The sequence below is a fragment of the Patella vulgata genome, chromosome 1 (assembly GCF_932274485.2).
Source record: "Patella vulgata chromosome 1, xgPatVulg1.2, whole genome shotgun sequence".
Taxonomy (NCBI): domain Eukaryota; kingdom Metazoa; phylum Mollusca; class Gastropoda; family Patellidae; genus Patella; species Patella vulgata.
In genome coordinates this window covers 61,951,589-61,975,070 of record NC_065879.2, presented here as the reverse complement: position 1 = coordinate 61,975,070, position 23,482 = coordinate 61,951,589, and the positions used below count along the sequence as shown (strand labels likewise).

The following is a 23,482-nucleotide window of genomic DNA, read 5'->3' as shown; positions in this document are numbered from 1 at the left end:
ATGGGAGATTAGATAAAGAGCTGGCAGTTCTCACTAAATAGTTAAAAACTAGATAATGTAAAGGGAATTTGCTGAAAATTTCAGTCAAATTGATCCACCCTGAACTGAGATTTTGGCGATTGAATTTTCGGCCTCATCTCGATCATCATTACTAAAGTCGGTACGATAAAAAAAACATAGTCTTGATTATCCATTTCATGATTAAATCATGAATGGAAGTCAAACAGCAAATCTGAACCTAATCCAATAAACATCACAGGCTAGCGAAGACATCAAGAGTTGATTATGGTCTGGATATGTTAATCAATGCCCAATTAATAATTTAGATAACATTTCAGGCCTAAAGAAAGACGTGCAACACGCCGATTTAGCTCTTGCATAATGAATGTTTAAATATAACCATATATATCATTAAATTTAAATTAAATATAAACTTATCTTAAATAACCATTAAAATTACCATAAAAATAACCATTAAACAAAAATTTAAATTTAAAGTAAATATAAACTTACCATAAATAACCATTAAACTTACCATAAAAATAACCATTAAACAAAAACATGTACCAACAACAATAGCAAATGGCCACAGATAAACTTTATAATTGGGTAATGGTATTCCACCATCCATGGTTATTAATATATTACTGAAAATGAAAATTACACAAAATTATTAATTTACTTAATAATTATACATTAGAGCACTTTGCAGGCCTTTGTCTGCTGGTAATTCTTTTTTTTATTAAACTATATTTGTGCTTAACTAAAATGAGAAGCGGAAATCAGTACAGGTGTTAAAGAAATATAATCTTTGAGTGACGTTTAGCAATCGAGAAACACTAACAGAACACAGTTTTTATGGGAAATAATCACTTGTTTTATTCTAAAATTAGTGCTTGATAACGATAAGAGGATACTTGTCGAAACGATGTGTTTTTAGAATAAAACTAGTGATTGTTTCCAATAAAAACTGTTCTGTTAATGTTTAAGAAATAGTAGGCATACTTTGCTTTATACACAACACCCATCACTACTTAATTTTAGAACCCAAAACTACATGGTTAAAGATGCATTTTGTAAGATTTAGATAAAGAGCTGGCTGTTCTTGCTATAATAGTTCAAAAATAGATCAGATAGCTTAGAATTTAGATTGTATATTATTGTAGCAATGGTACCTGACATGCAAGACTGTCCATTTCATTGTTAAATTTTAAAATCTAGCTGGCATCTGACAGTCTAGAGTGTTGATCATGGGCTTGTCTTGTTAATAAATGTCTAAATAATAGTTTATGTAACATGTGAAGCCAAGATAAAGACCTGAAATAGGCCAATTTAGCTTACATAATGCATCTTTAAGGGGAAATTCACCAGTCCAACAGTAAAGTCACTATTATTTTCCAAGGCAGAGTTGTATTTAGACACAACTTACTTCTTTCGATAATCAAAATTATCTGCCATGTCTTTGCCAGTACTGTAACCAACAAATACTGAAGGTATTGATACTCGAGTTCCATCTGTAAAAACAAGAATAAAAGTCACCAACATGTCTTTTAATAGCATACTAATTCTACTATCATTACACATTTTCTATAGTGTAAAACAGTAATGGGATCTAATAAAACATTTTTCAAAGATTACAAAAAAGGTCTGGAGCAAGTTCATTGTCAGCAGTAGCTTGTATTTGCCTATAAATAGTAATGCACATGATATTATAAATAATACAGCGTTTAGAAAATATGAATACAGAATTACAGAAATATTAGATTGTCAGTTACGATTAATATTGATCAAGGCATTCGATCACCTAATAAATACCTACACCAAGTTTAAACATTCTAGCTCAATTAGAAGCAGAGTTATCGTGTCACAAAAAGTGTAACATGTAGTGCAGAAAGACTCATTTTAATAGTCTGTCCCCTGCTTTCTTCGAAAGGTGGGTGGCAATAATCAGCCCGAGTAGTATACACTGTAACCTCACCACAGCAAGAACAGCGTTATAGTGAAGCTCTAAAGTCTAATATAGAGGAGATTGCTTAGAATTGTATTTTGATTAAGACACGCGTTTACCATAAACATCACAAGAGCAGAGGGACAAGCCATCTCAATTAAAATATCATTTAATTAACTATGTGCTAAGCAGGATGATGGATGGGTAAGACAGGTACTTGAAAGAATGAATAAGAAAGAGAAATAAACAATAATTAAACCTGTCAAAGATGAAAAAAAGGTAATAATGTCACAAAAATTCTTAAGTGCTTATTCTATTACTAAATAAGTTCAGCACGCAGTTAAAAAAAAGAAGAATAAAAGCTTTATACAATCTTTCAACTTTCATACATGTACCTTCGATCGATCATATGGACAGTTCAGACTATTTTCCTGAGCAGATTCGACTGTCCAGACATCAACATATCCAACAATGTAGAAAGCATTTTGACTTAACAAGAAATAATCAAGTAAGAATATCATTTTGAGTGTGATGTTACATATCAATACTTATTTTATACAGCTTAGCCTGCAATATCTTTGCTTTATCTTGTCAGGATGTTTCCTCCTACATAATAAATGTATGTATAATGTATCATGTTCATGTGAACAAGCTGTGTAATATACCATATACTGCATACTATTAAATCATACATTCCATTTATTCTTTGACGTTAAAACTTTTGTTATTGAAAAGGATGATTGTTTCATGCACTTCAAATGTTTACAAGTGAATAGACAACAGATTAACCTAAAGAACATGTCACAGCAAAAATATTTATGTTGTGGACAACAACCTTAAGAAAGACTTCATCTAAGGGTTAGTAAAACACACAATATCTACTGTCGAGGCATCATATACTTACAAGTTCCTCCGCTCATAGGTACCAAATGTTCATCACCTTTTTTATTAAATACAATAGCTACATCAAAACCTGCATCTTGTGCATGTAACACCTGAAAATTACCAGCTTTATATCAACTATAGTACATTTAATTGCATCCATGTTCTTCCTCTCTAAATTTTCATGGAAAAATTTTTTTTTTTGACAATCTAATTAAAATTGTACCAACATTTTGTATTTTTATTTTTTGGTTGTTTTTGGCACTAAAGACATGATTTATTATACTGTAGTAATATGCAGATTGTGATTTGTCAATTACACTTCAATTTACCAACTGAAACCTGTCATACAGAATATTCTGCAAAATCTTTTTAAAAAGATTTGATTGGCTGTCTAATCAAGGTAGAAAGCATTACAGGGCCTTAGAAATTAATAAAGCGACAAACTTAATGAATAAGGCAAATGATTAATTACTCAACACCGCTAGTGAAAGAACACAGTTGTAAACCCAACACTCATTATATCTAATCTAGATGACCTATTTTCAACTATGCAGCAGTAGGAACCCAATATTTTTCTTTGATTCTGAACAAATTAGAACAATTTGCCTGCGATGGTTAGAAACTAAACATTAAATACAGCAACTCCACTATACCCAAGTTGTAGTGTCTGGAACAGTAGGTCACAAAGTGCTGAATATTAATAGGGTAACCTCTATTACGTTAACATGATTTGTTTTGGGAGGGAGGGGGGGTGGGCGGGTGTTTCACACTGGAAGGGATGGTCGTGGACTGCTGAATATTGATATGGTTCGTCTTCTTATGATCCCAACTGAATTTGAAAAACATCCATCAAAAACTCTAGTCTCTATTACATTAATGAGAAATTGCAATGTCAGAATGACAAGGGCAGTTACTCAAGATTGGAAAATTGGAGAACATTGAAAATCGATAGGGGTCATCATCTTATGGTGCCTATGCTTCATATCAAGTTTGAAAAAAATCGTGTAAACAAGAAATATTCCTGTCGAAAAGACAGAGGAAATATATCTGAAACAAGATGTGCTAGAATGTCGAAAATCAATGGGGATCTTCATCTCAAGGTTTGCAATCCGCTCACCACATTTGACTAAAACTCTCTATTGTGTTAACAATGATAACTGCAAAATTAGAGACAATCTAATTCAAACTAGATAATATATTCATTCAGTTAGTCACTCCATTCAAATCTAAAGAGAGAGAGAGAGAGGGAAATGGGGTTTAACGTCCACTCAACACAAACTAGGTCATTTTGGGACTAACATATGGTTTAATTTTATTTCAATAATTCGCTTTCAGCTTGCGCGTAGGGGTCTTTAGCAGTGGGAGGAAACCGGAGGATCCGGAGAAAACCCACGAGGTTGAACAGGCAACCCTACTCCTTCTCACGTACAACTGTGGATTCGAAACCACGCCAGTTGATTCAATGACAGGTCTTATGATACAGTACGCATGTGCTAACCATTCGACCATCCAACCCCCCCCCCCCCAAATCTAAAGAGAAGCACATTCTGCTCTTGTAACTACGTATTAAAACAGCATAACTAGATCGATAGGTTTATCTGCAAACAACCAATCACAATCTGCACAGTACTTAAAACACTCACTATAAAGAAAAAATGTAAACAACCAAAAAATAAATTAGAACTATTGGTATAATTTGTATAGACTTTACGATGTGGTAGGTTTATGAGAAAGAATATGACAGTGTGGTTCCTGCAGCGAAGATATATATAAATTATGCAAGGTTTTTGCAGCAGTAAAGGTTGGGTGGGGGGTGTTTGCAACGTAAGACAATATCTCTAGATAAAACATAAATCTTAGTCAAACTATTCTGATTAATGAAAAACACGTAATAACAAATTACGAAAATAAATTGGCAGGATCTTGACATAATGTGTATATAAATTAAACTTAAAGACACAACAATCCAGATTGATCCGATACATTTCAAAATTCAAAGATAACCATGCAAAGTGTTGAAATACGCCTACAAAGTAGCATATCTCAACAGCAGCATACCCGATGTTGACCAAATTTGATAAGAAAGGATACCTTCAAAGAATCTTGAAATATTAGGTTAAAAATGTTACCTCTATGGATTTCACAGGGTTTTCATTCAGAAAAATGATCACAATGCTTTACACTGGATTTCAAACAAATCCATTAAAGACTGCAGCATGGTTTTTGGCAAAGGGGGCAAGTTCATCAGTGCTAATACTGTTCGTTATTGATTACGCTCTGCTGGACTATGTGCCCGACGGCCTTACCTTGGACCACTTATAACTCTTTGGAATTTCATATATATATGTGTATATATATATATTATATGTGAAAAAACTGGATTGTTGTGCCTTTGTTTAATGCTAAGAGTTATTATTTATTATACCATAAAAAGTGTTCTAGTGATTTGTTCGAAGTATTATCTTTTTTTTTTAAAGTTTAAGTTTTATCTAGCAGATTCTTTGTTGTGTTAAGCGTTGACCTACTGACCTCCACCCATTCTGACTAAATCATCAGAGCCAATTGTATTAAATACAATTGCTATATCATATCCCGCTCTCTGTGCATTTAATACCTGTATGTATGAAAATAACATTTAAAATCTCATCTTATTTTCAAAGATAGCCACACAAAGAGTGTAAATACCCCACATAGCAGCTATGTCTCGACAGCACCTTATCCAAAAGGAAAACGTGGATGTTTACCAAATTTAATAAAGAAAGGATACGTTCAAGAAATCTGATCTCTATAATATTTACCAGATTTAAAATTCTGTTAAAAACTGTTGCCTCTATCGTTTTCACTGGGTTTGGGGGGAAAAGGGCGTACTCCAGAACGGAAGAACACAGAACATTGAATGTTTATAGGTTTCGTCCTCTCATAACCCCAATGCTTCACATCAGATTTGAAACTTTAGGATAATCATATGTTGATGAATGGACCGACTGACAGGGTGACGACTATATACATACCGTAGAATCTGTATGAACAGCCACTCCTATTCAGCGACAACTCCTTGTAAGCGGTCATGATAAATTCCCCCCATAAAAATTCTATTGTTTCATCTCTTTAATCAATGGTCACTCCTCTAACGCGGCCAGCGGTCACTATTTTACTAACAAATTTAACAAAACATTTCCCATTTCTTTGTAACACCCCCGCTAATCCCATGATTAATAGTTATTGACTAGGTAAAAAGAAATGTGAAAATAACAAGCCAACAGTGAGGCTGATGTCCCCCGCCGAAATAGGAAAATAATTAGAGGACACATATAAATTTATCACAAATTATCTTTTACAAAGTATTGAACAATCAAACAGTATATCTTTACTTCCAAAGTCTCGACCAATCAAATTGCGTATCGCTCTGCTAACCCTGAGCAGAAAATGCTCATTATCAAACTTAGTCAAGGTATTACTGTAATGAAACTATACACCAAGTTTCATCAATCTCACTTAATTAGAACTAAAGTTATCATGTCCCAAAGCATCAACCAATCAAATTGCTTATCTCTGCTTACCCTAAGCGGAAAATGCTCATCTTCGAACTCCATCAAGGCATTGACCTAATCAACACATACACCAAGTTTGAACATTCTAGCTCAATTAGGAAGAGAGTTATCGTGCCCCAAAGTATCAACCAATCAAATTGCTTATCTCTGCTTACCCTAAGCGGAAAATGCTCATCTTCGAACTCCATCAAGGCATTGACCTAATAAACACATACACCAAGTTTGAACATTCTAGCTCAATTAAAAGTTATCGTGTCCCAAAGCATCAACCAATCAAATTGCTTATCTCTGCTTACCCTAAGCGGAAAATGCTCATCTTCGAACTCCATCAAGGCATTGACCTAATCAACACATACACCAAGTTTGAACATTCTAGCCCAATTAGGAAGAGAGTTATCGTGTCCCAAAGCATCAACCAATCAAATTGCTTATCTCTGCTTACCCTAAGCGGAAAATGCTCATCTTCGAACTCCATCAAGGCATTGACCTAATAAACACATACACCAAGTTTGAACATTCTAGCTCAATTAGGAAGAGAGTTATTGTGTCCCAAAAAGTGTGACGGACAGACAGACGGACGGACAGACAGACGGACGGACAGACGGACAGACAGAAGGACAGACAGAAGGACAGACAGACAGACAGACAGACGGACGAACCCATTTTAATAGTCCCCTGCTTTCTTCGAAAGGCGGGGGACAACAATAAACCCGGGATTATCTGTTAATTAATCTTTTGTTTTATTAAACGACAAACCCTGATCACTCTTTTCACACGGAACGAAACATTATTTGATACTGATTGAATAAACTAAAAGTACCGACAAACCTGAGTTTTGTCACGGTCATCTAGTATCTATTTTCTATTGCTACTTCATTGCTAAACAGGCGTTTTAGCGCCTCCTATAATATTACATGCAGAGTTACACCCCCTGATTATAGGTGACAAATTCAGCAATGTTTTTTTGTTCATGTGCTTGTTTGATAAAATAAAATTAATTCATGGATTTTCTTTACAAAAATGGATAAATATTATCGAATTCATCACAATGGTAGACAGTAGTATCGATGTTGATACAAAATGACACGTTTACAGAAGTTACGTCAGATTTGAGTCAAAGAATTTTCGTTCCAAGCAAGTTTCAGCGACGGCCAAATTTACCGATGCAAGTATTGATGTTTGCTTCCAATGCATCCAAGCGTAATATTTAATTGATGTCAGCACAAAAACAACACTGAGATTTTATTCAGACTCAATAAGAGGCCACTCCCGTTAGCGGTCAGTCGTGAAAATTCCCTTTGGTGGTTGCTTAATACAGATTCTACTGTAGGCAAAAACTACATGTGGGCGTATAAATAGTTGAGGGCCTTCTCCATATAACTTCTAAATGTGATTAGAAAGCATGGGAGAATTCTTGATTAGCTACATAATTCACCACAGTTATATTACAGAATAATAATATACCTTTTCAGCAAAATCACATCCCTCCCTTGCAATTAATGCAATCCATTTAACCATTAAATGCATTTGCTTTGGTGGTTTTTCTACAATGGTACAGGCATTATGGGGTTTAACATATACCAATCTCCCCTGTAAGATAAAATAATTTGATTTAAAATATCATCAGTCATAAAAAACGTATACCAACAGCAGCTAAGTTCTATGAGCTACTCAATAAAAGTTGTCATATTCAGATAAAAGTTAGGCTCTAAATTTTAGGTTACACAATATAGTAAGGTAACACACGAACAGCCTTTTATTAGCATAGTTAATCAGCTTAAGTTAATCTCGCTGTGATCGTTGCTGTTTTTAATATTGCCCCTGATTGTACAAAAAATCCTGTTTGTTTTTATCTTGTTCTCTATCCATCTCTTGCAAAATGTGGGCGTATCCTGCCTGGCAGCCGCTGGTGGGATTTCGGCGGGGGACATCAGCCTCACTTGTTTGTGGATCCCTGCTTAGGGTTGATCAGTCTCGCTCTTGTGAGCAAATCTTTTTAGATAAGAGTTCCTTCTAAGTGATAATATATGCCATGCCATTTCTATTGAATGGAATGAAATGAAAATGAAATGAAATGGGGTTTAACGTCCTACTGTTCTGCTCCTAAACTGGGCTAATGAAGACGGGCATACGCCATACAGTGAGCCAGGAGGGAAATTTTGCCCAGACAGCGGCACTACGGCCTACTCTTATATCGAATTCCAACTGCCAAGGGATCTTTTACGTGCATGCCAATGTGTACACGGGACCTCGGTTTTTCGTCCCATCCGAACGACTAGACAGCTTTCCTTGTCAGCCCCTCCGTCCTGCATCACTGACAAGGGAGAACCACGCCGGAAAATCTGGATGAACTTTCTCGGCCAATGCAGGGATCGAACACCCGACCTCCAGGCTAGCGAGCTAGCGTCTTACCCACTTAGCCACGTGATCCCCTTCTATTGATTGAGCTTACTAAATTAAACAGCAGTGGGATTATAATCCATGATAAAAACGATTGACTTTCGTTTTAATTTGCTGTTCAAATTACGACTTAGTTTTTACTCTGGTATAATGACTGATAATAGAACCAGAGCTTTCTGATTGACAGATTCCACTCCAGTATTTGTTCTGGAGTTAAAATCTATTAGAGTCATTTTTGTGAAATTTGATTCAGGGTCCAGTATCTCGTTGGAGGTGACTAGAGTCATGAAATTCTTAGCAGGTCAAGTTATTCTGCAGTTAGTAAAGATTTAGTGAAGAGTTCACATAAGAACAAAACTAGTAGCTTCATGAGAGAAATCTGGGAGGGCTAGCTGCCATTTATAGGTAATTTTTCAATAAATTCATCAAATTCTTTTTTTTTTTTTAAATATACCGGTACTAAAATATTACAGATGACAGAATGATGTATATCAAAATTATTTTAATAAAAAATCAATGTTGCATTGAGATAATCATAAATCTATGGACAAAATTTTGCCGTACCTATAAACGTTTGTCTATACAATGTGACATCCAGATGTTTACTTGATGACAAACAATAAATTGAACAACAACAGAGAGGCTGATGTCCCCCGCTGAAATCCCACCAGCGGCTGCCAGGCAGGATGGGCCCACATTTTGCAAGAGATGGTTAGAGAACAAGCAAAAAACAGGATTTTTTGTACAATCAGGAGAATAATCCAGAAAGTTATGGTCTGAAATGCGTAAATATCAGAAGGGACTGAGATCTTTGGGATATAAAGATATGCTTTAAGTTCCATCAAAATCGGATAAAAATTGTGACCTCTAGAGGGTCCACAACCTTGATATTGCATACTTTTACACAATTTGCGTACAAAGAGCGGCCATTTTGTAGAGCAGTTTCATTTCGATTATCCCTATATACATGTATATATATAAACTGTCCATATTGCGTCATTGTAATGCCAGGTGTATTTTTTTGTTCTAAATACACTTCAGTATCATGTTCCGCTAACCTCAATATAGATTTATAGGGAATAAAACCTAAAGTTTAAATGTTTTAGTACGCAGATATGCTGGTCGAGATATAATGTCATTTGAGGGTTATATTACTTATTACATCATATTACTTTTAAAACATATTACAGATGAAAAGAAGGAAATATAAGAAAAAATATTATTGTATAAATAAGCTACATTGGAAATATTGTTGTTCCTATATACAATGCATGATCTGTTGTGCATCGATTGACAGACTTTGATTTTTGATACGTCACAATTCCAAGATGGCTGTGATAAGCAGGGGCGGATTGGGCCATCAGGCGATCACCCGAAGGGCCGGTCGGACAAAAAATGAAAAAAAATAATTTTGTCCAGTTCGTCTAAAAAACCTTTTTTCTGCTGAACATTATATGGGGGGTGGGGGTGGAGCGATGATGATCATGTTGTATGTGACCGGTGGCTTTAACGGGCCGCCACGCCATCACTGGAGTCTGGAATGGGTTGGTATAATAGACTTTCTGGGCCGGGTGTGCCGGGTGTGGGCCGGAATTCGGAATCTTGCAATGGGGATTCCGAATTTCATCCGAAAATTTCATCGGATTCACCCGACACTGTCGCCCGCAAATTTACTAATTATTAAGTCACCTGCACCCTGTTTGTGGGGAAACGCCAGAAACGTCTGCCAATGGTTTGTATATCCCAAAAAAATTCAATTTTAAGACCAGCAAAATTTGGTGATAGCTGGTCTGCTGGCTGAATTTGACAGAGATTATAATCAGATATGCCACCAAATCGCATATTTGGGGTTCATTTTTCAAAATGTTCCCACGGGATAGCACCTGGGCATACCCCCCGCAGCCAGTAAAAGTGGCCGCTCCGACACGGGAGCCCGTGCCGGTTCCCCCCAATCCGCCCCTGGTGATAAGTCATAGTCAGTGAATGGTCTATAGTAAGGCGGTACAAGTCTCTTTAGTATAGTTTTAAAAGCAGCAAAAGCAGTGACATTACAAATCTGAATTGGTAATCGAAAGAAAGAAAGGTACTTCAACATAGCATGAATGGTAACCGCATGATCAATTATAAGAGTGCTGCAAAAGCAACGATGTAGCGGTAGAGGATAGCAGATTTCTAGGGGGTTTATGGTACAGTATTCGAGAAGTCCAGATTCAAGTTTCATCTAAATCAGACCACAAGCGGTTGCCATCCAAGATACGCCCACATTTTGCAAGAGATGCTTCACATCAAATTTGAAAAAGAAAATCAGTTAAAAACTAGTTTTAGGGAACTGGTCTTCATTAGGGACAATGAACAATGATCAAAATATACATTGTTTAATATCTTAATATTCTCCAGTCTACTGTGTATTAACAGAATAACATGATATAACACCCATGTTGTAAGATACAGTGTTTCAGTACTGTTCATTATAAACCCTATGGTATTTCCTAAATAATTCACTGTGAATTAACAACCAAGGCTGTATTAAACAAGAAGTTGAGCTTTGATACGCACCAAGATGGAAAGTATAAGAACACTTAATATTGATTGGGTTCATCCTCTCATGACCCTAATGCTTCCAACCAAATTTCACCAAAATCTGTTGAAAATTATAGCCTGTATCGCGTTCACAAGATTTTTTGGCAAAGGGGATAAATAATTCAATATCAATTAACAACTCTGGCTGTGTGAACCATACATACAAAAGCATACAAAAATCGAACACAAAATGAAAAGTAGAAGAACACTGAATATCGAAAAAGTTGCATAATGCTGAAAATCAATACTTCTCACCAATTTGAAAATCATCTGTTAAAAACTACAGACTCTATCGTCTTCACAATGTTTTTGGAAAAGGGGAATAACTCCGGAACAAAAAGTTGCGGAATGCTGTAAATCAACAAAGTTCATCCTCTCATGACACCAATTCTCCCCACCAAATTTGAAAAACATCCATTAACAACTACAGCCTCTATCATGTTCACAAGGCTTTTGGCAAAAAGGGGGGGGGGGAGGTTGTTTTGGAACGAAACGTCACAGTACACTAAATATCGATAGAGTTTGTACTCTCATGACCACAATACTTCACACTTCACACCAAACTTGACAAAAGTCTGTCACAAACTGTAGACTGTATCATGTTCATAAGCCAATTGTTGACAGACGGACAGAGGGGTGGGGGAGATTTCAGTGTGGACGTATAAAAATTGATTATTGAGACTTTGTTTATTACCGTAACATCAGGTCTAGGTGTACTTACATTTATGCCTTCATCAGGTAGACGGTCTCCAAAAATGGCTGGCATGTCATCATACGTTGCTACTGTAATATTCTTTACAGTATCCACCTACAATTTAAGACAGAGATAGAGAGTGACAGGTCATTTTCGGACTAACATTGTGTGTATTTATTTCTAAAATCAGCAGGTGTCTTGAACTGTGGGCTGGCCTTGACATAACAATTTCGGTTGTGTCAGACTTATTAATAATATCACTAAACACCGATTACCAGGCAACTAAACATATGACCACAGCAGCTAAGTCGTCTGAGTAGTCCACAAGGGTTATTGCATATTCATTGTTTTGTAGTGAATGGAAGCATTTAATTTAAGACACTTATGGGGTAACAATGCATTAAGTAAATAATTTAAATTTAATTATGGGGCTGGGCGATATTTCGGTTTTTCGATATAAAACTGTCACAGAAATAAAGATAGGTTGCCAGTCAATGAAAAATATGCCCACAGCAGAAAATCTGAACAGTCGACGAGGGTTGTCTCATGTTTTACAAGACACTGATATCAATTTAATACAAATCAGATGATAACTTTTGCCGTGAATCAAGAGCAATCCAGAAATTGTTGAAATTCGATAGACTTCTCTGTTTTATAAATTTAAACCAGTGGTTGCCAGACAGGATACGCCCACATTTTGCAAGAAATGGATAGAGAACAAGCTAAACAAAAAGCGATTTTTTGTACAATCAAGGGCCATAATTCAGGAAGTTACGATCCGATATGCGTGAATATCGACAGAAACCAAGATCTTTGGGTTATAATTATATATTCATGTTTCATCAAAATCAGATCAAAATTGTGGCCTCTAGAGGGTCCATGGTTAGCGTGTGCGCATTATATCATAAGATGATAAGGTTTGTCGTTGAGTCAATATGCTGAAAATCAATAGGCTTCTTCATCTCATGACCATAGACACTGTGTATAAATTTAAAGTCCATCGGATAATAACTTTAGCTTTAGAGCGTCTGGGGGAGTTGGTGGCCGAATGGTTAGCGTATGCGCGTTGTTTCATAAAATAAGGTCAGTCATTGAGTCAACTGGCGTGGTTTCAATTCCCGGTTGTACGTGACAAGGAGTAGAGTCGCAGGGCTAGAAATTTGTCATTTTTTTGCGAGAATCTAAGAGGATTCTCATATATGCAATCTGCACGAATCCTTCAAATCTTAATAGGCCTACTGTCTAAATTTTGTTTATTGCCAGTATCAGAAAATGCTGTAGTCAAAATAAGCTGATACAGCACCATGGCATTTCTTCATAACACAATTTGTAGTCTTTTGTCCATCACGAAACAGTCATGTAACTTGCAAAAGTTTTTCTTCATTTATTCGTCGATGATAGACAAACGGCACAATGATCATGTGACAACCATAACTGAAATTGCTATAAAAAAAAATTCTGTACGACTTTTATATATGTGTCAGCATGTGTATAAAATAAAAAAAATCATAACAGTAAACGCTATTTAGAACTGGTTTACTGATCTTATTCCAACTGATATGTCACATGTCATTGGAATTTGGCATTGGAGATTCTGTCGGGAAAATATCCACTGTTTCTCTCTCTGTGTATTCGGTGTTTTATCAGCGGATTATATTGAATGAAGATTTAAATTTACCTAACAACTGCTCAGTGAATCCATCAATGTATAATCCAGTTATTATCTTAATATCTACCGGTACATGAAATTCACACGGATGGAGCGTGAAAACCAGCCACCTGGCCACCTGGCTTTTTTATTTACTGAACCTATTATGAATAATCAGCATATGTTAGTCCCGAAATTACCTAGTTTGTGTCAAGTGGACGTTGAACTCCATTTCTTTATTTCTCTCTCTTTAAACCGTCTACAAGTAGATGCTGACGCTGGACCAATGAATCGGCGGACAGACAGGGGTGACAACAATATACAACCACATTTCAATATAGGCATGGGTCTTCTGTTAAAGTCGCTCATCGAGAGTCAAGACTGCAACAGTGCCACTCGGCAAACCTCAGCAGATTCCAGTACCCTACATATAGCCTCGGCTGTATGACGAAGTCCGCCATTGGAACTACTTTCAAGTTCCCAGGTTACCAACGGCGTTGCCCATGACGACGCCTTTGAAGAATGTTTTATCATACAAATATTTCAAAGTCTGAAGCTGTTTTTTTTTCAAGTTTATCCGATTTTCTTCAAACAAGTACAACTTCGCACCGAAATTTCTACACACGCTTTGAACGATGCAATTTTGATAACTTTTTTTTAAAGGCGGCAAGTTTTCCTAATAAGTAAACCGATTGTATAGGCGTAGGTACATATCACTTACCGCCATACAGACGAGGCTAGATTAGTAATGGAATGTGCCGAGGTTTGCCAAGTGCAACAGTGCAAACAGATAACTAGAACTGCGATGCAGTAATGACGGGTTTCACTGGTGCCACGTTACCCTTGAACTTATGTCACTTCCGGTACCAATGAAACCGTTAATCAGGTTTCCACATAAGCATTGCAGATAAGAAATAAAATGGACGCAGAATCAACCAAATCCAGCAATCAATTCATTTCATACATTTGTTACATATAAGTGATCCTGACAAAATTACATTACTTCCGGTGATAATGAAAATGTTAAATTAGTTTAATGATATCAGAAATGACATCATCACATGGTGAAAATTTTATGTATATCGAATAATAATTGCCACTTTTATAGACCAAAAACCTTGAAAAGTGACTTGTGGAAAATCGGCTATTTCTCTGTAACCGTACAAGTTAGACACCATGCTATCTGTATGATCGTGTGGGTTCATTAAATTTTTGTTGATTGGAATCAAATATCATAATTTTAAAAACATTACAAATATCTGTTTTGAAGGCTAAAAATACAGTTTTTGCCAAAATGACATTAGTTCCGGTGATACTAAAAATGTTAAATTAGTTTTATAACAACGTCTATGACATTGGGCATCACATGGTGAAAATTTTATGAAAATCGAATAATAATTGACACTTTTATGGATCAAAAACCTTCAAAGGTGACTTGTAGAAAACCGCCTATTTCTCCGCAACCGAACAAGATAGAAACAATTTTATGATATTTATATGACCGTATGAATTTTATTAATATGTTAATTTAAACCAAAAGTTAAAAATATTAATACATATTAAATAATTCTTGGTTGAAAAAAATATTGATTTTAAAAGTTAAAAGTCAAGTTTAAATTGTAATCAATTTGATAGGACGTATACTTGCTTTTTTAATCAAATGGTGTCACTTTTATGAAAATCCAATAATTATTGACTATTTTAAAGGCAAAATAACGAAAACGATGACTGATTCAAAATTGCCCATTTCTAGCCAACTGCTTATATTACAAACTAATTTTAACATACATTTACTTGGTATGGATTATAGCTTCAATTTTATAAAAGTTACGTAGAAATATTTTAAGAGCTGAAAAGCCTGAATGGGTTGTAAATAGGTCAATTTTACACTTTTTTTCACCTCTTAATCGAATTTGCTCGAAAATGAAATCGAAATTAAAAAAACTGAGCTCACACTTTTTTGCGCCTTTAAAGGGCACACTCTTTTAGTTATATCAGTTTTTAAAAAAATAATATAATTTTGCTTTCGAAAAGTGGTACCTAACTGTCAAAATTGTAGTTTTTGGTAAAATTACACCACTTCCGGTGCCGACAGATAACTCTATTGGTAACATTCTGACATTTCACATTGTCGCAGAACGTTCAAAATAGTTTTATCCTCTAAGTCACACCCACTTTCCCAGTAAAACCTAAGAAATCGAAACGATGAGACAAGCAGTTGCTGAGATCTAATAAAAATGGAATTTGAATAATAATAATAAGAATAATAATCTTAACAAAAACAATAGTGTTTCACACAAGCTACGCAGTGTGAAACCCTAATTACCGAAAAACTTGCAAGTGGTACTTGTAGTTAACATACATTAGTTGTAATGCACTTCAAAATCACATATCATATCTGAGTATAAGGATGTGAAGAGGCACTGTCTGGGCCCTTACTCAGTAAGGTTTTAAACTATTTTCTTTACTTCTAAAAGTTGTACTTACGACTGTTATTTCTGCATTAACCAAACTAACATGGAATAATGCTATAAGATTGACTATAGTAAACAGATACAAAACTGTTACATGACCTGGTATTGAACTTTCCATCTTTATAACCGACACCTAAAATATATAATATATATACATACATATCTACAATCAACATATAATATAAGATAGCTTGGAAATACGCCTATACATATCCACTATGTTTTGACAGCAGCTTATCCAAAAGGAAAATTTGGATGTTGACCAAATTTGAAAACAATGCCTTCAAGAAATCAAACCGCTATCGTGCTCACAGGGCTTTCGGAAAAGGTTGGTAACTCTGGAACAGAAGGTAGCGGAACAATGAATATTTTAAGGATTTGTCCTCTTATTACCTTACCCTAATTCTTAAACCAGATTTGAAACAAATCCATTCATGACCGTAACCTCTTACCCTAACGCTTCAACCAAATTTGAAACAGATCCATTCATGACCGTAACCTCTATCATATTCACTAGGTTTCAGAAAATGTGGTGTAACGCTGGGATGCACAATTGCGGAATGCGGAATATTGATAGGTTTTGTCCCTTCATGACCTCAATGAATGTTTCACTCCAAATTCGAAAAGAATTGGCGTAAAACTGTAGCAGCTAACCCATTCACAAGGTTTTAAGAACAATGGGGGACCATCCTCTCATGGTCCCAATGCCTCACATCGAATTTGAAAAAAAAATCGAACTCATTCAAGATATTTTGATCCTTAACAAGTTTCATCAGAATCAATCAAAGATAGGTTGCCAGGCAACGAAGCATACGCCAACAGCTGCTAAATCATCCGAGCAGTCAACAAAGGTTGTTACGCATTTATGCGTTTGTAGGTAATAGGAGCATTTACAAGATGCTGATATCAATTTCATACTGATCGAATGTTCACAAGGTTCAACAAAGTAAAACAAGGGCCATAACTGTAGATGTTATGAACAGAAATTGCTTAATAAAAATTCAATAGACTTCTTCATTTTACTAATTTCAATAAAGCATTTAAATTTAAATAATACAGATCGGATGGTAATTTTTGTCATTAGAGAGTTCACAAGGGGATCAACAATTAACAAAGTGAAACAAGGGCCATAACTCTAGAAGCTATAAACGGAAATTGTTGAAATTCAATAGGATCCTACTAATTTAAAGTAGCTAAGTCTCTAACTCAATATCATCCAAAGTCTTTGACAATGAAAACACAAATTATTTGTCAATTTTTAAATCAACATTGATGTTGTGATCTTACTGGGAAATGATAGGCTTCTACTGATATCCAATATTTTAGACAAAATAAAAATTTTACCGTTGGTACACGAATCGTGTACCATAATGCCATTTGTATTACTAACAAGGGTCTCGAAGAACGAGGCTAGACATAGTCCACAAGTCATATCAAACGGTGATGACATATTCTTATCTGGAGAACATACACAATAAATACTATCGGTGTAGACTAGGATAACAAGACGCTAGAGACTGCAATTCGATTGAGACTTCTGACGTATTTCGCCGAACAAATGATTTGAAATTTGGGTAAAAAACGGAAACGATTGAGCGTACATCAGTTATATACATGTACATTCATATTACATTATTACATGTGTTGCGACCCATTTGTGTAATGAAATGAAATGAAATGGGGGTTTAATGTCCTACTGTTCTGCTCATAACCTGGGCTAATGAAGACGGGCATACGCCATACAGTGTGCTATGAGGGAAATTTTGCCCGGCCAGCGGCACTACGGCCTACTCTTATATTGAATTCCAACTGCCAAGGGTTCTTTTACGTGCACGCCAATGTTTACACGGGACCTCGGTTTTTCGTCCCATCCGAAATACTAGACAGCTGTCCTTGTCAGACCCTCCATCCTGCTTCACTGACAAGGGGGAACCACGCCCGAAAATCTGGATGAACTTTTTCGGCAAATGCAGGGATCGAACACCCAACCTCCAGGCTAGCGAGCCAGCGTCTTACCCACTTAGCCACGTGATCCCCCTCATTTGTCTAAATTTCTAGATCCCAAATATTAGCGATTTATCTCATTTAAATAATACATGTAAATTTAATACAGATCGCATGATAACGTCAATCGTTCACGAGGTTCAACAGCATTGTTGGCTGATCTGACCACTACCGGTTCATCTCAGGCTGTTTCATCCCAAATTTACACGGTTCCTTTCATCCCACTTATATCGGGTCGTTTCATCCCACAAATTTAAAACCAGTATTACATGAATATTTAATATTTTGTTTATACATTAATACCAATAACAATATGTCAATGCAATTTTATCAAGAATAATGTCCAAGTCCTTCTTTTGCATACACCTTAAGTAGCTTATTTTCCAAATATTTTATTTATACAATGTCAATGCAATTTTTACACGCATGACAGGATTGCCAGTGATAGAACAGTCTATCAAAGAATAAAATTGCACGTAGTCACTATTTCGACACATGTTATCTTTAGATGTGCAGACTACCTGGCGCCTCATTGGTTTACGATTTATTTTATAATTTATCACACAGTTTAGACCACAATGTGTTACGATTCGCATTTTGGTATTCTAAATGAATTTTTATTCGGAATTCTTATATTTGGAGTTGTTTAGTTTCATTTCGTGTACGGAAATTAAATCAACGATCAGTTTTAAAATTAATTATGGTTTCAAAATAATATCAATCTAATTTGTCTTATTTAAAAGGGGCTTCTGCGCAATTTAGTTGATTATTTGGTAAGACGTAGAGTCCATGATGTATTTTGGCGAGTGATTAAGCTGTCAATTATAAAATACCTTTTTATAAAGAAGATAAATGATGTTAGACGTCATAAACTAACAAACAATACGCGTATACTTTATTACAAAAACATCGGTGAACTAATCTAAAATCATAACAGCAATTAACTAACAATACGAATAAACCAATACGCTATACAGCGGTGAACTAATCTCGGCCGTGATCGGTAATCAACAAAAGTCGATGAGTAAAACTTATTTATTCCATACATTATTGTTTATTTAACAAGATGTAAGTGTTTAACAGTTTATTTAACGATAAGTACAACTCAGTTAATTGACTGCTATTATAATAACAAGGGGGATGAAACAGCTCGGGATGAAACAGCCCGATAAAAAATTAGGTTGGGATGAAACAGCCCAGGGGAAAACGGTTGTGGGATGAACTGACCCGCATCCCCTTAACCCTAACCCATAATCCACATACAAACCTATGAAAAAAGTAGTCAGAACAACCAACAGCGCAAGTTCAACATAGTGAAACAATTAGGGCTACAACATAATTAAAGGAGCTAAATCGCTAACATTTAGGACCTAGAAATTGACAAAAGTGGGTCGCAACGCATATAATACTGTAATATGAATGTATATAAACTGATTTACATTCAATGGTTTCCGTTTTTACTCCAATTTCAAATCAGTTATGTTTGGCGAAATAAGCCAGCAGTCTCAAGCGAGTGCAAATTTCTAGCGTCTGGTTATTCCAGTCTACATACACCGTTTGATTTGGTGCAATGTGTCTAGCCTCATCCCTCGAGTCTCTTGATACAACTGGGGCTAAAGCGCATTATGGTACACGATTCGTGTACCAATGGTAAAATGTTTATTTTGTCTTAGCCCATCTTTTTCCGGTAAGATCACAACATGAATGTTGATTTAATTTGTGTTTTCAATGTTGAAGATTTTGGATGATATTGAGTTAGAGACTTAGCTACTTTAATACGTCAACATGAACATTTGGGCTCAAAAAAAAGTTATTATTGGCATCATCATAGGACGAATGCATGATCACTTGGACCAAAGACCACTCGGACCAAAACTACTCGGAACAATTGATAGACCAACTGGACCAAACAAAAAGACTACTCGGACCATACAAAAAGACTACTCGGACCAAACAAAAAGACCACTCGGACCAATAATAAAGTTTTGTTTTAATAAATTGTGTTTGTTTTAATATGACTACTCGGACCAATAATAAAGTTTTGTTTTAATAAATTGTGTTTGTTTTAATATGACTACTCGGACCGCTAATTAATTGTTGTTTTAATAAATTGTGTTTGTTTTAATATGACTACTCGGACCGCTAATAAATTTTCTATAAATTGTGTTTGTTTTAATATGACTACTCTGATCGCTAATAAATTGTTGTTTTAATAAATTGTGTTTGTTTTAATATGAAAATTATAAGTGTTATGTACTTACCCGTGGTATTTGATCATAATGAAGCACATCAAAGAAGATTAATTAACAAAATAACGATAAATGAGTAGTGATTAGTAGATGAAGCACATGAAAGAAAATTGATTCATTTTTAATTGGTGTGATTGGAGTAATGTCCAAGCGCTTAAATTGTATATAAACATGTAAAATGTATAGTTCATTATCATTTGTCAAAATGTCTGATATGTGTATAGTTTGCGATTCTTTAGTTCGACCAAGGCAGGAGGCTGTACTGTGTGACTAGATAACAAACCTTAATCTCTCAACCCTCCGTGTTTCGAGATAAGACATGAGGTCATTACCTTCAACATAGCACATGCGCGAGAAATTCGCACCCGGCATTTGTAAACAAAATTGACAATATTTTTAATAAAAACAATGATTGATTATTGTTATTTATAATATTTCTGCCAGACTCAACTACAATTGAGCATATAATCCTACCTGAAACAGGTACAAATCGACGTTTTTAAAATCGAGGCGTTAAGCCGTTACTAAGACCGCCATCTTTTTAAACGATACGCTGTCATCATGAAGGCGGGGCTAAATATAAGGTTATAACAGCCAATCAAAAGGGCAATCTAAAGCACTGTAACTATGAATGGATTTCGACGGCGGTGAATGTCAGACAAAAACAACGCTTCATTAATTTAAACATGAATATTTGGAGTTAGGCGACAGTTGTGCCACTACATTGGCCTCTGTAAGTTTAATTAATCATAATAGCATAAACTTATCTTATTTTAAAGATGTTACATGCATTAATAAAGAAATTGAGTTTTCCACTTGGAACTAAAGGCATCCAATCGTAGCTAAAAACAAACACATCAGTATGTTTTTAGCAACGTTCTCGTAGCTACTGTGTGACGGGTGTGAAAGATGGCAGCAAAGAACCTGTAATACTGGTATGTACATTTAATTGCTTACAAATCTAGACAATATGTAATCGCCGTTGAAGACATTAGATTTTTACTAAATTACATGAAAATTGCCTAATACAAATCTCGGCAACGTAATCGCAGTTGGTAAAATAGTTTCAAATTTTTTAATATATTTTTCAGATATATCCAGACCACTTGGACCAATACTTGCCTCTCGGACCAATATTTATGTTGCCTCTCGGGCCAACCCAAAGGATCGCTTCTCGATCCAATTATTCACTTAAATAAAATACAGATTTTAAATTAAATAAATATTATTCATTAAAAAATAACAATACAAAGAAGCGAATAATTTATAGGTGAATCTATACATAAATTTAGAAATGTCCCCCTTCCTTACATATTTATTACCATCAACAATTTATAAAATATTTATTACATCAACAATTTATTAAAAAAAAATTTTTTTTTTTAGTTTTTGATATGCCTGTGACATGTCTAGTGACCTGTTCGCTGGGACCGTAAATTAAACCACATTTCTTTAATAGTTGGCTTGTGCTGATTGCTTCTTCATTGTATAGTTTCCAAATCGCAAAAAGTTTTCCCTGTATTGAACGGGTCTGTTTTTTTGGGGGGTGTCTTTCTAATTTTCCTTCGGATATCATTTTCATCTGTTGAGGCAGTTGGCTGGCTTCTTTGTTAGTAGGCTTGTCAACAAATAAAATTTTAGATTTCATTTCTTAGTTTTCTGGTTGATGCGATTATGCCAGTCTTCGACATCGTTGTTGTCCTGACGAAATTGGCCACATAGTATTTTCTATCTAATTTGTTCGTTGTCGACCTTTTCCTCACGTTTTGTAAAAGCCGGCAAAATATGCTCTGATGGCAAAAATGGCAAGGTAAGGAGCTTTCTGAAGAACTTATAAATTTACTAATGACACAGTACAGCCTCGCGCCTTGGTCGAACTAAAGAATCGTAAACAATACACATATCGGACATTTTGACAAATGATAATGAAATATACATTCTACATGTTTATATACAATTTAAGCTCTTGGACATTACTCCAATCACACCAATTAAAAATGAATCAATTTTCTTTCATGTGCTTCATCTACTTTATTACCTTGTAACATGGATGAGTACATTATCAACACATACTAATGTATTAATCACTACTCATTTATCGTTGTTTTGTTAATTAATCTTCTTTGATGTGCTTCATTATGATCAAATACCACGGGTAAGTACATAACACTTATAATTTTCATATTAAAACAAACACAATTTTTTAGCGATCCGAGTAGTCATATTAAAACAAACACAATTTATTAAAACAACAATTTATTAGCGATCCGGGTAGTCATATTAAAACAAACACAATTTTTTAAAACAATAATTTATTAGCGATCCGGGTAGTCATATTAAAACAAACACAATTTATTAAAACAAAACTTTATTATTGGTCCGAGTGGTCTTTTTGTTTGGTCCGAGTAGTCTTTTTGTATGGTCCGAGTAGTCTTTTAGTTTGGTCCGAGTGGTCTATCAATTGGTCCGAGTAGTCTTGGTCCGAGTGGTCTTTGGTCCGAGTGGTCATGCATTCGTCTGAGAGGCAACATAAATTGATTGGTCCGAGTGGTTTTGGTCCGAGTGGTCCGGGTACCCATAGGACAAGCAATGTCATGGATTTCACATTGAAGTAAATTTGGCGGCGGGTGGAGAATTACTAGTCTCTGTCCATATCAGACAGATTGATACTGTAAAACTGATAGTTGTTGAATTGAAATTAATCGAACCCTTTGTCAACATTTGAGCAATTTTTGACTTCTCATGATTTCAGAAATCTGAGAAGTGAGTCCAATTTCTCTCAAATTTTCATGAATCCATTCGTGCTGGTGTAAATTTTGTTCATAACATCACTTACCTTTTACCCGCGAACTAATTAACGATTGATTATTCCTTAATCTAGTTAATTAAACCATTTTTCAGGTACAAATTCTTGCTAAATAAACAATAACATTGACCAAAACATGGCCGCTTCTAAAAATAAATCATGTGATAATGAGAGTGATTTCCCTTTACTGGAGTGGGTGTGGTTTGTAAGTTGTCAAGAGTTTTCGGGTCAAAATTAAGGCAG

At 35.3% G+C, this 23,482-nt stretch overlaps 1 protein-coding gene across 1 annotated transcript in view; it reads right to left on the bottom strand.

Annotated features, from left to right (window-relative positions):
- Positions 1-23,401, bottom strand: part of LOC126831460 (E3 ubiquitin-protein ligase RNF13) — a 39,081-nt gene extending 15,680 nt beyond the window's left edge. Inside the window, exons 1-7 of the mRNA XM_050561965.2 lie at positions 23,270-23,401; positions 16,194-16,313; positions 12,086-12,172; positions 7,849-7,974; positions 2,853-2,943; positions 1,430-1,514; positions 536-647 (exon numbers count right to left, since the gene is read on the bottom strand). Coding sequence (XP_050417922.1) covers positions 536-647; positions 1,430-1,514; positions 2,853-2,943; positions 7,849-7,974; positions 12,086-12,172; positions 16,194-16,298 — 606 coding nt within the window. The 5' untranslated portion in view covers positions 16,299-16,313; positions 23,270-23,401. The remainder of the gene's footprint in view (positions 1-535; positions 648-1,429; positions 1,515-2,852; positions 2,944-7,848; positions 7,975-12,085; positions 12,173-16,193; positions 16,314-23,269) is intronic.
- Positions 23,402-23,482: the final 81 nt, after the last annotated feature.